The 15247-nt window shown below is 39.5% G+C and overlaps 2 protein-coding genes across 2 annotated transcripts; one reads left to right on the plus strand and one right to left on the minus strand.

The window, feature by feature from the left end:
* Positions 1 to 356: 356 nt before the first annotated feature.
* pelo (pelota mRNA surveillance and ribosome rescue factor) lies at positions 357 to 5720 on the minus strand. The gene is made up of 13 exons (XM_087793206.1): positions 5519 to 5720; positions 5216 to 5308; positions 4240 to 4390; positions 4066 to 4156; positions 3066 to 3229; positions 2919 to 2979; positions 2680 to 2841; positions 2568 to 2614; positions 2414 to 2487; positions 2161 to 2232; positions 1970 to 2044; positions 1739 to 1770; positions 357 to 695 (listed from the first exon to the last, which is right to left on the minus strand). The coding sequence occupies exons 1-13, from the start codon at positions 5557 to 5559 to the stop codon at positions 601 to 603; spliced, it is 1158 nt and encodes a 385-aa protein (XP_087649332.1). The 5' UTR covers positions 5560 to 5720; the 3' UTR covers positions 357 to 600.
* Positions 5721 to 8545: 2825 nt separating this feature from the next.
* Positions 8546 to 13102, plus strand: ppp1cab (protein phosphatase 1, catalytic subunit, alpha isozyme b). The gene is made up of 8 exons (XM_087794123.1): positions 8546 to 8755; positions 8873 to 8959; positions 9610 to 9741; positions 10246 to 10476; positions 11110 to 11214; positions 11362 to 11585; positions 12123 to 12257; positions 12323 to 13102. Exons 2-8 carry the CDS (start codon positions 8905 to 8907, stop codon positions 12416 to 12418), a joined length of 978 nt encoding a protein of 325 aa, XP_087650249.1. The 5' UTR covers positions 8546 to 8755; positions 8873 to 8904; the 3' UTR covers positions 12419 to 13102.
* The last annotated feature ends 2145 nt before the right edge of the window (positions 13103 to 15247 follow it).

A 15247-nucleotide genomic window follows, 5' to 3' on the forward strand; every position in this document is an offset into this window, starting at 1 on the left:
AACACTTAAGAAAAGTGGAAAAAACATTGTTATTTTGCTGTATATTTCATTATCAAAAAGATATATAAATCACAGAACAGAAAGAAAATATGCATTTATCATTTGGAAAACAATGAAAATTAAGAACTTGGTTACATTTAGAATTGAATGAGTAATGAATAATAAAAATTGCATTTCTAAATTATTAGTTTAATAGTTTTACTATAACCTCACGAAGGCTGTAAAATAAAATGCCGGATGTGGCCATTGCCAGAAATGTCATACATTTCTAAGTAAACCACATTTTCTTTTAGATCGACAAGACTTCCAAACAGATGTTTAAGTAAATCTCCAAAGAAGGACAAGAGGCAAGAAACTTGGATCACTCTGTTGTGTATTAGATTACACACACACTCACTGTACACTCGTCCACTCGGAAGAACTGTCAAATCACTGACTGTCCCGTCCATGATCACAACCTTCATATGATCATGACATAATTACATGATGGAGTCAGTTTCCCAAAGGCTGCAGAAAAATAAATATGTAAACCATCATCATGCAGCGTCGAACTACACACAAGTCATGTGTGATTTTATTTATCGTGTTTTTTTTTTTTAATCAATCTTCGTCGGAGCCGCTGCTGTCTTCTGGCTCCGACAGGTCGGCCATGGGAAACCTCAAGATGGCGGCCACTCCACTCAGCTGAGTCAGCTCTGTGGAGCAAACAACACTCAATACTGGACACATGTTTGATCCAAGCCGTTTGTTTTGTCACATTCTAAAACACTTTCTTACTAAAGAAAAATAATTCTGAACAAATCTATTCATTACTATCAGAGCTGCTGATACTCTTGAATTTGTGTTGTTAACACTTTTGATGATAATGCAATGGTTAAATCTTAATCGTCATAATTAAAAGTGTGATGCGATTATAAACACAGACTGGTTTCAACGAGGGAAGCACTGATCCGATCCTGGTACTGGTCCAATTCAGCCTCTCGAAGCCAGACATCGATGAAAAAGGTCAGATACACATTACACCATTATACGCTTTACTAACTAACTTTAAATCATGCTTTAAAGGATCAGATGACGATACAAATTTCAGGATCGCCACAGAAAACTATCAGCGGCCTTAAAATAAAATCCAGCAGGATTCAGTATCTGTCACTACTAATCCATTTACAGAGAGTTTAATTTAAACACTTGTTTAAAGAGCAACTAATGAGTTGATTTAAGTGAGTCTTAAATAGATGTTGGACTCTATTGTATCATCAGTATATGTCTGTTTGTACAAAACTCTCTTCATTGATTTTAATTTAAATATACACATAACTTTCATTGGCAAATACTTATTTTGAAGTGTGCTTTTATTCGACTGGTTTCCAGAAACGTGTTCAAATCAAAACTGTTGATTTTACGGAAATGTTTGTGTTTACTAAATGAGCTCGACAGCTGCAGGGTTGTTTGCAGTATGTTCTTCACAAAATGTTCACTTTGTTTGTGGCATATTGCTGAACAAACATCCTCTTTATTTGAATAAATACCAACTTTGTAGTTCCATATATAAACATTTCCCCTTTTTATTCAAAGCCTGACCAGTGTTTGCTCTCAGCAGGTCTATAAAGTTAATATATTAAGACTGGTATCGGTCAATACTTAGAACCCTGGTCCCAGTATCCAGACCATAAAAGTTGGATCGGTGCATCCCAAGCTTTAACCTTTAAATATCAACCGATCAACAGAGTTTACTCACGTTCACCGGACACATGAAGGCTCGAGAACATTCTGCAAAATTAAAAAAAAAAAACAAGTTTAGATGTGAAAATATAAAGTAACTTAGGTCCACATACATAAAAGAACCACACAGTACATATTTTCTGATGAAAATATCAGACATGTTTACTGTAGCAATAACAAATATGTCTATTCTTAAGCAGAAACATGAGTGAGAACACATTTAAACGAATAAAAGATGAATATTTACCTCACGTTGCCACCGTTGTCTCTCACGTTGTCCACCAAGCGAACGTAGCGAGCTCTCGTTGGGATGTCCTGGTGTCTGGAGGAAGAACACAACATGTTAAACTTGTTATTTGGATCCAATCGTTATCTGTAACAATACATTTATAATAGAGCAGAAGCAAAGTGAGACGACATCACGGTCAGCGCTCGTACCTGAATAGATTGTCACTTATCAGCAGCGTGTCGATAGCGAGGGCGTCAGCAGCTTTCTCCACATGGGCCACTCTGAGGAGAACAAAAGTTGGCGTGAGCATGACAGCGTTTTAAATAAATCCATCTATTTTTTCTTTCATTTTGTTTACAGCCTTTCAACTTCTGGAGCATATTCTAAACCTTCCCTTTCCACCCAGCCTGCACTCTCTCCTTCACCTCCCTAGATTCACCCATCGTGCGTCATCATACCTACCCATAGAAAGCTCTGTCCGGCTCATGTTTGAGCATCTTGTAAAAGTCTTCCAGGGCTCTTACTTCTCCTGCTGCCTGAACAATGAAAACAAAGAAGATGTTGAGCATGTTTATGTCACTGAAGGCTTGTGCGACAAACCAGTGTTCGTGCTCACCTTAGTGTCAGAGAGTCGGTTTGTGACGGCGGGGTCAGAGAGTATTTCTGGGGGAGGAACAGAGTAGTAGTTTAAGTTGCTGGTAAGAATTATCACAAACACCAGGAAATACCTTTGAGGGAGTACTTGTGACCGGATGACGAGTGGACCAGCATGAATTTGGGCCGATTTTCTAGTAAAACCTTGTTGTCCTGCCGTACAGCCTCCCTGTACAGGAAGGTGATGAACTGGTCTTTCACAAACCCTGGACTGGCCACGAGGATGCACTTGACCACTGAAGCAAGGTGGTCACAGATGCAGTAGTTTAGTGGAAGAGATGAAACACAGATTTGTAAATGAGAAAGAAAATACCATCAAAACTGATGTGTCGGAGAATCGCCTGCATCACCGCCTCATAGAACCTCTCCAGTGCCTGAGCACACAACACACCATCATTCAAGAGGTCCAAGAAGCTGATACATTCATTGAGATCCTATACATTAGTAACCGAAGTGGGACCTTTTCATGTTGTGTGCAGCTTCCCCTCCTCTTGCGTGGGATGGTCACCTCCACTTTAGCTCTCAGAAGGGTCATGGCAGGGGTCACCAGCACAAGGTTGGCTAAACCCTCCTGCATCACCAACGCTGCCACGTCTGCCTTCTGTGACGGGTCGCAGGCCTGTTCTGAGGGGGAGCGGCAGGAGAGAGAGCTTTCAGAAACATGTTAGATTCATTCTTTAAGTAGTTAGATCAACGCCATCACACATGGAGCTTCACGCTCATAAGAAAGCTCAGCATTTAAGATTGTAATTCTCTTCTGAAAAACAAAAAGTGATGCACTATTTTGTTGATCCTACAGGATGAGCCGTTTGTATAGTCGCTCCAGAACTATATGATATTAAAACTTCCTAACTCCTGCAATCAAACACAAAATACGTGGTCAGCGTTAAAAAATACAACTGTGAATTTTCATTACATTTTGTGTTTTTAACTTCTCATTGAATCAGCAGCACCTCTCTAGCTTATTGATTGGTCTTTTTACATAATGTTACATTTACTCGGGCGCACTGGATGTCAATGAAAAGTCTATTTTCTTTTTTCATAAATAATCGGATTAGAAGGCAAGTGAAACCAAAAAAAAGTTTGTCAGTCAAACTTTATCAAACACGTTTTTCAATATCTTTTAACTTATTTCGGTTGTAATGTAAAAAACGCCATCTGATACTGCAAAACCTAAAATCAAACATTAGCTTATTTAAAATAACTCTCAAAATTGTCAGTAAGCAAATCAATATCAGTATGAACAACGCAAATTAATCTATATATAAGGCGCTCCGGATTCTTTTTTTTTTTTTTAACTAAACGCTTTTAAGTGCGCCTTGTAGTCAGGAAAATACACTACAAACTTTTTGATGTTAAGTTTTAAAGTATGAAAAGGTTTAAGCTGCCTAAATAGTTTTCAATTCAAATTGTGATACCATTTGTCTGATACTATGTCAGTGATAATGTTGGACACTTACCAATTCTGTCGAGCACAACACTGTCCCAGCTCTTTTTTGCAAGAGTGAACTTCCTGTTGAGCTCCAGCTCAATGGTGTGGTAAGCCCCCATCTATAATGGCAGCAGGCCTTTTTATTTAGTAATGTGTTCAATGTTACCGTGATTTAAAATGATGAGTTTCTTGTCAGACTCACTTTGACGTACTGGTTTTCCTCTAGATTTGTTCCCTTCACTCTCAGCTTACAGGCCTGGGAGTCAAAGTCAATCGTCTCCACGCACACCGTGAGAGTGGTCCGGACCCTGGAGCTGCCAACACTTCCTGTGGCGGACTCAGTCTGCACCTTCCTGTGGGACCAGAGACAGGGATGAGGACACCATCACCCACTTCAATTAGAAACCATTTATTCCACGGCATAGTACATTTCTTTCTTATATATTTGGGTAAAATTTCTGCCTAATCTACTTCCGTGTTTAGACTTTATAACATGTGATAGAAGATGTTAATATTGACTAATATTTTCCATCCTGGGAGTAATCGCCTGCAGTTGATTCAGAACTCTGCAGCGAGAATTCTAACCCGCTCTAGTAGAAGAACTCACATTTCTCCGATCCTTAAAACTCTTCTCTGGCTTCCAGTTTCTTTCAGGATCAACTTTAAAATTCTGGTTCTTACTTTCAGATCTATTCATGGTCAGGCTCCTCCTTACATCAGTGATCTGATCCAGCCTTACACCCCAGCTCGGGCACTGAGGTCTTTGGATCAGAATCTACTTATGGTTCCACGCACACAGCTCAGGACCAGAGGAGAGAAATCCTTCCAGACTGTTTCTCCTAAGCTTTGGAACGATCTTCCTCTCTCTTTGCGCTTGATGGAGTCTACTGACTCCTTTAAGAAACATCTAAAGACGTTCTTAATTGTTCAGGCTTTTCCTTGATTTTCTGGAACTCCTGTTTGGTTATCAGTTTTATCTTGATCTTTAAAATATATACTTTATTGAGTATTGTTTGGATTGTTTAAGCGCTTTGTGACCCTGGTCTGGAAAAGCGCTATACAAATAAAAATTACTTACTTACTTAATATAGAAATAAACACATAATTTGAATACATTAACCATCACAGCATTATCGTAGGTCTTTAATGAGAAGTGGGTTCAACACTGGGTTTTTTACCTGATGGTAGACGCCCTCAGACTGTCCCCCACCTGCAGCAGGTTGTAGGTGTGCCACATGTCCTCGGCCTCCTCTGGCACCAGAGTCACCTGTCTGTGGAACCATCACAAGATACCTTCAAAGGTCTACAGCAAACAGGTAGAACATAAACTGTAAATATCTACAACATCAATCCTTTAATGTATTTAATGTTCAAGTAGCACATCGTATTACGCAATTCAACTCAAACGTAAAACTAAATAAAAGTAACTAACTTCACGTGTCCGGTTAGCATGTTAGCATTGGTTGTCACACGTCACTTACCCGGCATTGTCTTTTTCAATGTCTTTGTGAACCAGCTTCATCGTGAGCCGGCGTTAGACGTGCACTACTATAACGGTTACTATTTGAGACGATATAGGGAAAAGAAAATCCCGCTTCGAGACATGTTCACAACGTAAACAAACGGTGTTAGCAAGCTAGCTTGAGCCGCATCAATGAAGCTCGCTCGTGGAAAGAGGTTGAGCTGGAAGCGCCTGGAAGCGAGTATCGCCACCACCAGGACCGGAGGGAGAACAGAGAGACCTCAGGACAGAAGGTTCCAACTGAAAACATCTTCTCCCGCCAGACTCCTGTCTCCTGTCTGCTGATCCACGAGATGGACGGACACAGAAATAACATCTCGATTTATCTCGTTTGAAGGCTGTGAGAGTGGTTTGTTCTCGGTGGAATATTGAGTCAAACCCGGTGTTCTATAAACATCCATGTGTTCCTGACACGAGCATGTGTTTACGTGAATGTTTGTGTTCATGGAGAGAGTTTAACGATGTTTCCTCCTGACTTTATTGTCTTAAATATCGCGGTGGATCTTTCAAATGGTGGGCACGTCATAAAGACGGTGGCTTGAAGGACCACCGAAATAAAAGACCAGGGCAGGTCACTCTTGTTAAAAACGACTTTCATCCGAAAAAAAAACAAGAGGGAAATCAGTGCAGGGAAAAATAAGATTTCTTTCACCATTTGCATGTGAGTAAACCAGTGATGTTGTTGTATAACTTTAAATTTACTTTAAAATTTACATTCAGAACGTTTGATTTAACTTAAAGCTAAAATGTTATTCTTGTGTACAAACCAGATAATATGCATTAATTTGATGATGTTCTGCTAAAAGTTTCTCAATTTTAAACAAAGAGTTTGATTTCATTTATTTTTCTGAAGCCATCCTAAACACATTTAATGTCTTTTCCAAAGTTAAGGTAAGGTAAAACTTTATTGATTTTTGAAATTGTTTTTTTTCCAATAGCCAGCAATTTTTCATAAACAATAATAAATAAAAAATAAAATAAGAAGAAGAACATAAAGAGAAAGAACAAGATGACACAATCTAAGTCTAAAGATAAAGACAAAGAACATAGGTCAAAGAAAAACAACAAAGACAAAGGATACAAAGACTAACATAGAAGGGAACATCCAGATACTCTCACTCCACTCCTGCCCCCAAACTCAGAATTGTACAATTGAATAGCCCGAGGAATGAATGAGTCCCTGAGTCTATTTGTTTTGCACCTGGGTAGGAGCATTCATGCACTCATTCTGCTTCTCTGCTCACTGATGACAGTGTTCAGAGGATGACTGTCATCATCCATGATGGACAGTAGTTTGTCCAGTGATCTTCTCTCAGCAACTGTCACCAGTGAGTCCAGCTTCATTCAAACCACAGAGCCAGCCCTCCTGATCAACCTGTCCAACCTGTTGACACTCCTCTTGGACACATTTCCACCCCAACACACCACAGCATAGAACAGGACACTGGCCACCACAGACTGGTAGAACATGCAGAGGAGCTTCTTGCAGATGTTAAATGATCGAAGCCTCCTCAGAAAGTACAGTCTACTCTGAACCTTCTTATATACATGGTCTGTGTTTTTAAAACATCGCCTGTAAACAAAAATAATATTTTCAAAACTTTGGAAATAATTTGACCAATGTTGTTGTGCCTTCTTTTATCCAAGTCGAAACAAGTCAATATCCAACATTTTCCTAGTTTAACCCTTAATATTGTATCTAATAACATCTGCTTAATTTCCTAGAAATATGTAAGTGGTTCAGACATTCACTCTGCAAATGTAAATTACTTACTTACATTGTGCAAAGATAACACATGACTTTCTTTTGGGTTCCACCAGACGTGTCCAGTTGGAAGGGGTCAAAGTAGAATCAGTGATAACTGTTAGTCCTTTCAGTGATGTTCAGAAATGTCATTCCATTCACTGGGAACGAAGAAAAAATGTTTTCGTGGACTGTTGAAGCGATATAACAGCATAACGGATGATACAAAACCCTATGGTAAAAGTTGTTAGTGATAAATAATTTGTCTAAAAAGCAGGACCTGATAAACTGATGATTGAGGTTAGCTGCTTGTTTTAATAAATCACCATTTAAAATAAGATGCATACATACTAGTTAGTGTTAGGGGCAATGCATCTTTCCTCAGAACATTTTTTTAATTGGATTGGCCAGTAATCTTCAGTGCTCCCTGGATTTAGATCGAGGATGGAAAGTGGGTCATTAAGTGTAAAAGTGTGAGTCATTGGATTCTAGACGCAGGTATACCCTTTAATTTGAAGTGGTATGTTTGAAGTACACACAGGAATTCAGTCCAAAAACACACTTTTTTTTCAAGTAACATTTCAAGATATTTTTTATTAGTGCAGGCTTTTCCTTGTTTTTCTCCTGTGTTGTTCTCAGTGTTATCTTGACCTTTTTAAAAATAGATTTTATTGTTCAAGCGCTTTGTGACCCTGGTCCGGAAAAGAACTCTATAAATATAAATGACTTACTTACTTACTTAAATTGCATCTCAGTGGTTAAACGACGTGACTCATTCATTAGCGTTTCAATAAGTTCCTACTTTATGGATGCTGTTCCAACACACCATGGCAAATAAATCACCTTTTAAAATAAGATCTATACATTCTAGGTTTTCTCAGAAACGTACATATTAACAATGTTATCGTGGCGATGGGTGGGGGGAGGTGTGTCCACTTAAAAAAAATAACAAGTTAAAATCGCGTTTATAACATACTGTATATTTCTTTCATAATACACACACGTATTAATGTCACATCTGGCTCAAATAGTTGTTTCATTTCGATCACACGAAGCGTGATCCACATATATTTAGGCAATTACTTCTCTTTACCTTCTTCTTTCAGATAACTCAATGATGATGATAGGCTTTTAAAGTAGCCAATCACCTCTCGTATTAAACGCCACAAATCCCGCCTTGTTGTGCGACTGACCAATCAGGGCGTGGGATCTACCGCGCCACTTCCGTTCAACCCCGCTTTCAGTTAGCGCCCATCGATTCTTTTTTGTCGATGACATGCCGCTAACAATCTCGACAGAAACAACGACGAATATCCTCTAATCTCACCGAAGAATCGTCGTCGAATGGAACGCATTTAACTCAAGTTTCAGTCGAACGTGCATGCGGACCATCCGAGCTCGAACAAGTATCCGCACGGCCTCAGGTTTTGAGGTTGCCATTTCTGGCCCAAGGTTAGCTAACTAGCAGGCTAACGATAGCCGATTAACCGCTCGAGCTAAACTAGTTTGTTTGTACCACGGCGATCCAAAACAAAGTGACTACATTCTGTGTCTTTTTCATTTTTGCAGTTTATTCAAGGAACCGCTTACAGAGGACTAGCATGGCAGAAGCCGACAAGCTCAACATCGACTCCATTATACAGCGCCTGCTGGAAGGTAAGGTTCGGAGGTAGCCATTTTAGCTAGCATCGGCTAAGATACGGTAAATGGGTGACACTGGTTCGATGCGTTCGTTTGTATTTATATGAGCCTTTAAACGTTCTTAACATCATTTAAAATGTTGTTTTATTGGTTTTTATTATTTGCGATTAATACTTTATGCGTATATATGTTTATTTGTATCCGCATAAACAATTGGTGTCCAACATGTATAACTGCTTTAAATCCTTCTATTAGCTTAGGACAAATAGTTCGCTTTAAAGGAATGCTGGACTGTTTGACTCTATATTACATTTTCCATTGTATTTTATTTGTCCTTGGAAATGTAAGTCTTCCATGTTATATAATATAAGATTTTTATTCTGTTTACTTTGGCTTATATGATGGTTATTTGGCCTAGTTTCTGTAGTTTATTAAAACTTCAATTTGCCTTTTCAGTTGTTGTGTTTGTAAACAGTAGCATTTGCTAGTGTTTATCCATCCAGGTGTAGAAAACTTTATGTGAAAATATTATTTTTAAATCCTAAATTGAATGATGGAACATAAAACTGAATGGTAGTGATTTTTTTTTTTAACATCAAATGCCAGAACTTACTATCATTTGAATGGTTTATTAAATAAGTATATCATTGTTTCTTTTTCTACAGTGAAAGGATCCAGACCTGGCAAAAATGTTCAGCTGACAGAGAATGAAATCCGCGGGCTCTGTCTGAAATCCAGGGAGATTTTCCTCAGTCAGCCAATTCTGCTTGAACTTGAGGCACCGCTCAAGATTTGTGGTGAGCAAACCTGTTTCGACTGTTGCACGGAAATGCACATATTGACTCTATGAAAATGTAAAGGTGCTGGTAAAAATACATCTTTTGTATTTGATATGAATATGAGGACATCTTATAACCTTGAAATGATGCATATTAGTGAACAGTAATACATTTTTAGTTTAATATGCTTTTACATAAAGTACTTAAAATTATATATTTTCATTATACATGTTCACAACAGTTATACATAAATATATACTAAAAATAAACTCTGACCAAGCTTTTGCTGCATTTCATTTAGTATTCAAAGTAATATTCCAGCTCATTTGAAAAGTTAACAAGTCAGCTGTTTTTTGTTTTTTTTACCCTGTCTCCATGGATTAGCCCTCCTGGGATGTCATTAGATGACAATCCAAGATAGTTTGTGTGTTTTATAATAGCTGCTTACATCCTTTCACAGTTGCATAAAAATAACAACATTACCATGATGACAATATAATTTTTGCTTTGTTTATCCACCAGGTGATGTTCATGGCCAGTACTATGATCTGCTCAGGCTCTTCGAATATGGAGGTTTTCCACCTGAGAGCAACTATCTGTTCCTGGGAGACTACGTAGACAGGGGCAAACAGTCGCTGGAGACCATATGCCTCTTGTTGGCATACAAGATCAAATACCCAGAAAACTTCTTCCTTCTCAGAGGAAACCATGAATGCGCATCCATCAACAGAATATATGGATTTTACGATGAGTGTAAGTTCTTCTCTGTGATCCTCATCTGCTGTTTGAGCTTGAATTAATTGTAAAAAAAAAAAAGAAGTTTGTTGCAAAAAAGATGAAGTCTGGATGGAAAAGAAAAAGTTTAGTCCTGTGAACCTCTGCCAACTTTTCCCACAAGATTCTGTTAACCTTATTAGCTCGATGAATCTGACCTAAATCACCTCCTGACCTTCTCAGTTTTCATGCAGACAGACTTGAGCAGCTTGTTGGTGTGTACAGTAAACATTAACAGAAAAGGCAATATAACACGAGCGCCAAGGCTGCGCTAAGCCTAAACTAAAAACAAGGATCCAAATTATATTTTTATAGCCGACATAAACCTCAGTCCACAACTGCCTTTTTCACAAGTTGGACTACTGTTCTTATTTACAAGGATTCATTATACAACCTTATTTTCTTACGGTTTAAAATTCACATGATCAGATCCTGTTAGAACAGCTCAGGGCTAAAAACATGAGACGGTTATAGAGGTGGTAAAAGGCACGTCTCTGAGCGCCTGCATTATATAAAGTTTGTTTTCATAATGTGATGTAACGGGGGGACGGACTATGAACTCATTTATGGCTCTGGATAAGTGTTTGACAGCGTTCTCGTGTGTTTCCATAGGTAAAAGGCGGTATAACATTAAGCTGTGGAAGACCTTTACCGACTGCTTCAACTGTTTGCCCGTTGCTGCCATTGTTGACGAGAAGATCTTCTGTTGCCATGGAGGTATTCTCAAACCCCTTTCATCCCTCATAGTTCACATAGTTGGGTAATTTAAACACTCTGCCAAACAAACTTGGAACCGATTGATGACTAAATGGCAGGATGTGAGACCAAAGTTTCTTAATTTCCACATTGTTTTTTGGATGATAGGTTTATCTCCGGACCTTCAGTCTATGGAACAGGTGCGAAGGGTCATGCGTCCCACCGATGTACCGGATCAGGGTCTCCTTTGCGACCTTCTCTGGGCCGATCCTGACAAAGATGTGCTGGGCTGGGGCGAGAACGACCGTGGAGTCTCCTTTACTTTTGGCGCAGATGTGGTCACGAAGTTCCTCCACAAACACGACATGGACCTGATTTGTCGGGCCCACCAGGTCAGTGTTCAGTCATCCATTAGAAGGTGTACATACTCTGAGTAAGAGATGGTTAACCAGCTACCTAGACAATTACATATGTATACATTAACATAAAAAAGCTTTATTTTATTTTTTTTAAATGTACGATAATGTGATTAATGCTTTTGTTTTATCAGAGATCATTACTTGTTCTGCAATTAGTTTAATAAACTGACTGCATGAACCTATTTTATACGTTGATTTGCAGTAGATTCTTACATTAAAAGTATGTGAGGTTGAAATTTGTTGGAGTGGATTGTTTTCAATCATAATCTTAATTAAAAAATAAAAAGTAAAAATCACCTGACACCCGCTAAACACTCAAATGACCTGTGTCTAACATCATGGAAAGTAAAAAAGGAACATCTGGTTTCAGCGACTGCTCAAAAGAAAACTCCTATTGCTCCAGAATTCTATTTTCAGTGACGGCGATTTTTCGACGGCTGTGAATGATGAGTCATTGTTGTTGCTGTGAATAACTACTTGTTTGGTAACATCTCATCTGTCTGCGCTCAGGTGGTGGAGGATGGGTATGAGTTCTTTGCGAAGAGGCAGCTGGTCACGCTGTTCTCTGCCCCAAACTACTGCGGCGAGTTCGACAACGCAGGAGCCATGATGAGCGTAGACGAGACTCTCATGTGTTCATTCCAGGTAAGCACCTTTCTCATCACTCCATCCGTCAAAAACGTAACACTTCTTTACGTTCCCCCCTCCAGATCCTCAAACCTGCAGACAAGAAGCTGTTCTACGGTGGGGGAGGGGGCATGGGCTCTGGCCGCCCTGTCACCCCACCCAGAAAAGCTAAGAAATGACACCAGTCGTCGGCCCTTGACCTTCAACCCTTCGATCCTTCCTGCCCTCTCTACCTCTCTTGTCCTTTCTTTCACCAAACAGCCAGAAATCAAACCTATACCCAGGGCTTTTTTCCTTTTTTATCTGTACTTCTTAAACATTTAATGTTACCAATTGTTTGAGTGGGTGAGCGAGTGAATGTGCGCAGATGACAAATGTGGAGCATCTGCCGGTGAGCATCAAAAATCATTTGTACATTTGTTTGAGAGTAATAGAGATTTCTACTCTCCTCTTCTCTTTGCCACTCTCAGTGGACTGTCTGTACAGTAGTCATGGCTGATAACGCCGGCCCGGAGACGCACCTGTGCCGACCCGAGCGGTCCAGCAGCGCTCCCCTGCCAGCAGGTGGCGTGTGTGTACTTGTGGAGGAGGGCAGTGCAGTGTTTCCCTGTCCTCCGTACTGTAAAATCTCACACAGGTGTGTGTGTGTGCACGTGGTGTGCAGTGAGTCACTTTTGCTTCACAGGAGTAATTTCAAGTGCACACACACATACACATGACTTTTCAGATTCTTATAAGCCAGAGCTGTAAAAACCCATACAGTTTAGGTTTGTACAGATTTGATTACTTGAAAGAGAATTTTTTGTGAATTCGTTTTGTAGTTGTTCATCAAGTTGACCAATAAAGCAAGAATCTGAGCTACACTCTTCTTCCTTTGCCTCTGTGTGTGTTTTGAAGCAACATCTTTGCAACAACACATCAAGCATTGAGTCGATCTTTCAATGACAATACATTTTTTTTCTTATTTAGAAGAAATAGAAATGGTAACTTGCAGATTTTTGAATCAAGTCTTCACATCTAAGCTGAGTGTTTCTTTCTATTATGTTTTATTTGTATCCCCAGCTGGTTTCTGCCCTCTATGTTTGAAGTATGTCAGTCGTGTAAGTGCGTCCTCTTCTGAACTGTCAGCCTTAAAGACTCATCCCTGAATCTCCATTTATTAGTCAGCACTCGTGACTCGTCTTTCCCTCCATGTCGGCACCAGGTTATCTTCTGCACGTGCAACCAATCGTATATCTTTATTGAATATGGTGTGGGAGACCAGTGTTCTTTGGTTAAAATTAGCTTTTATAAAACTTAAAATAATGTTCTTTTCTCTCAACCTACGTTGTTGTTTCGCGGTATTCCAAGAGATGGCGCTGTTTCGTCACGAGCAGAGCTCACCAGAAAAACCCACGATAACTATCTGGTTAAACTTGTATAAAGCGCATGATCATGAAGGCACCTTATTTAATTTGGGTTGATAGTCTAACCTTTTTACTTCTAGAATGAATGAGTCCCACTCGAGGTACAGTGTTGAAAACTAAATCCTTTTTTATGATCCTCATTCTAAATATATCAAAAAAGGATCCCGTTTCTTTCTGAGGCATTTCTGCGGCTCTTTTTGCTTTCATTCGTCTTCCTGTCAGCGACACCCTCCTCCAAGACGCTCTGTCCATCATGGTCTTTTTAGAGGACCAATGGGGTGAGAGGTGAAGGATGCACCCGATTTATAGAGGCTTGGCATGAGGACTTGGATTACTTTGGGAGGGAGCTTTGAATCGAACCATGAGTGTGTTTAGAATGTATATGTATTTGGATCATTTACAATCAGATCAAAGCCGTTCGGTGCAGCTGCAGACTTGTGTAAACAAGGTACACTTTTTTCAATCATGAGGGACTGACAATTTACCCAGCAACCCACATCTCTTTTGCAACTTGTTGGTTCATGCATGTGATTTGTTTTTGTTCTTTTAAGAGTAAACTGATTCACCAGGGATCATTGATGCAACATGTTGGACAAGGAGTGTCTGTTTGGACTCTTCTGAGATGAGTTCATCTAGAATCTCCACCCAAAATATTTCAGAAGAAAGCATTCAAAACCATCCTTTTTGTTACCCAACATTTCCAATGGACCACTGTACGAAAGATGGTGTCCCCTGCAAAACTACAATTTTCCTCCATTAAACCGTGCTTCAGATGTTCTGTACTCCAGGGGTCACCAACCTTTTTTTTTTTTTTTTTTCCATCCCGGTAACGTACGCTTTGTGGACCGGTACTGGTCAATAGCCTGGTGGTTGGAAACCACCCAGCAACAACTACAGGATGAATGTGATGTATTTTGCAAACATGAACAGTCAAGATCAAATTCCTATTATAAAAGTAACGGCGAGAGAATCGATGCATCATAGTAAAGTGTTATCTGAACCACATAGTGTCGCATGATCTGACGTCTCATTAATAAAGTGAAAATATTTTCTTTTATCCTGTGAATCAGATTTTACCTTTTATTTAATCTACTTGAGTTTTCGAATCAACCCCTTTTATACCTCGAAAACCTGCACTTGGAAGGTAGTCGTTCATTGAAGTACTCGTGGATGACCTTGGTCTCATTATGAGGAAATAATTTGGGCAAGATTGTGTTCAGCATTCCCAACCGTCTGAGCGATGAGCCCCCGAAATAGTGCCTGTGTTAAATAAGAGAACTTTAAATAGACAGTTCATGTTGAAAATGATACCAAATAGTGAACATAGTAGTTTGTACAGCTGCGCCGGCACCAAATACTCCTCTTTACAACTGCCACGATGACACCTCAGAGGGATTATCTTCCTACGCCGACGGTATTAATGAAAGTGGATCTGATCGAGTGTCTGTAAAAATTATGATTTATTAGAACCCGTCCCGTGGGTTCAAACCCCTGTTGAAAGGGGGTGATCCGGGTGCGGTGATGACTTATTTCACAGTAGCTTCGTAAAAATCTGCCGGTGAAATTTTAAATGGAGGAGGTTAAAAGCCTCACCGGTAGAAG

Source organism: Callionymus lyra, chromosome 6 (genome assembly GCF_982586985.1).
Source record: "Callionymus lyra chromosome 6, fCalLyr1.hap1.1, whole genome shotgun sequence".
Classification (NCBI taxonomy): Eukaryota; Metazoa; Chordata; class Actinopteri; order Syngnathiformes; family Callionymidae; genus Callionymus; species Callionymus lyra.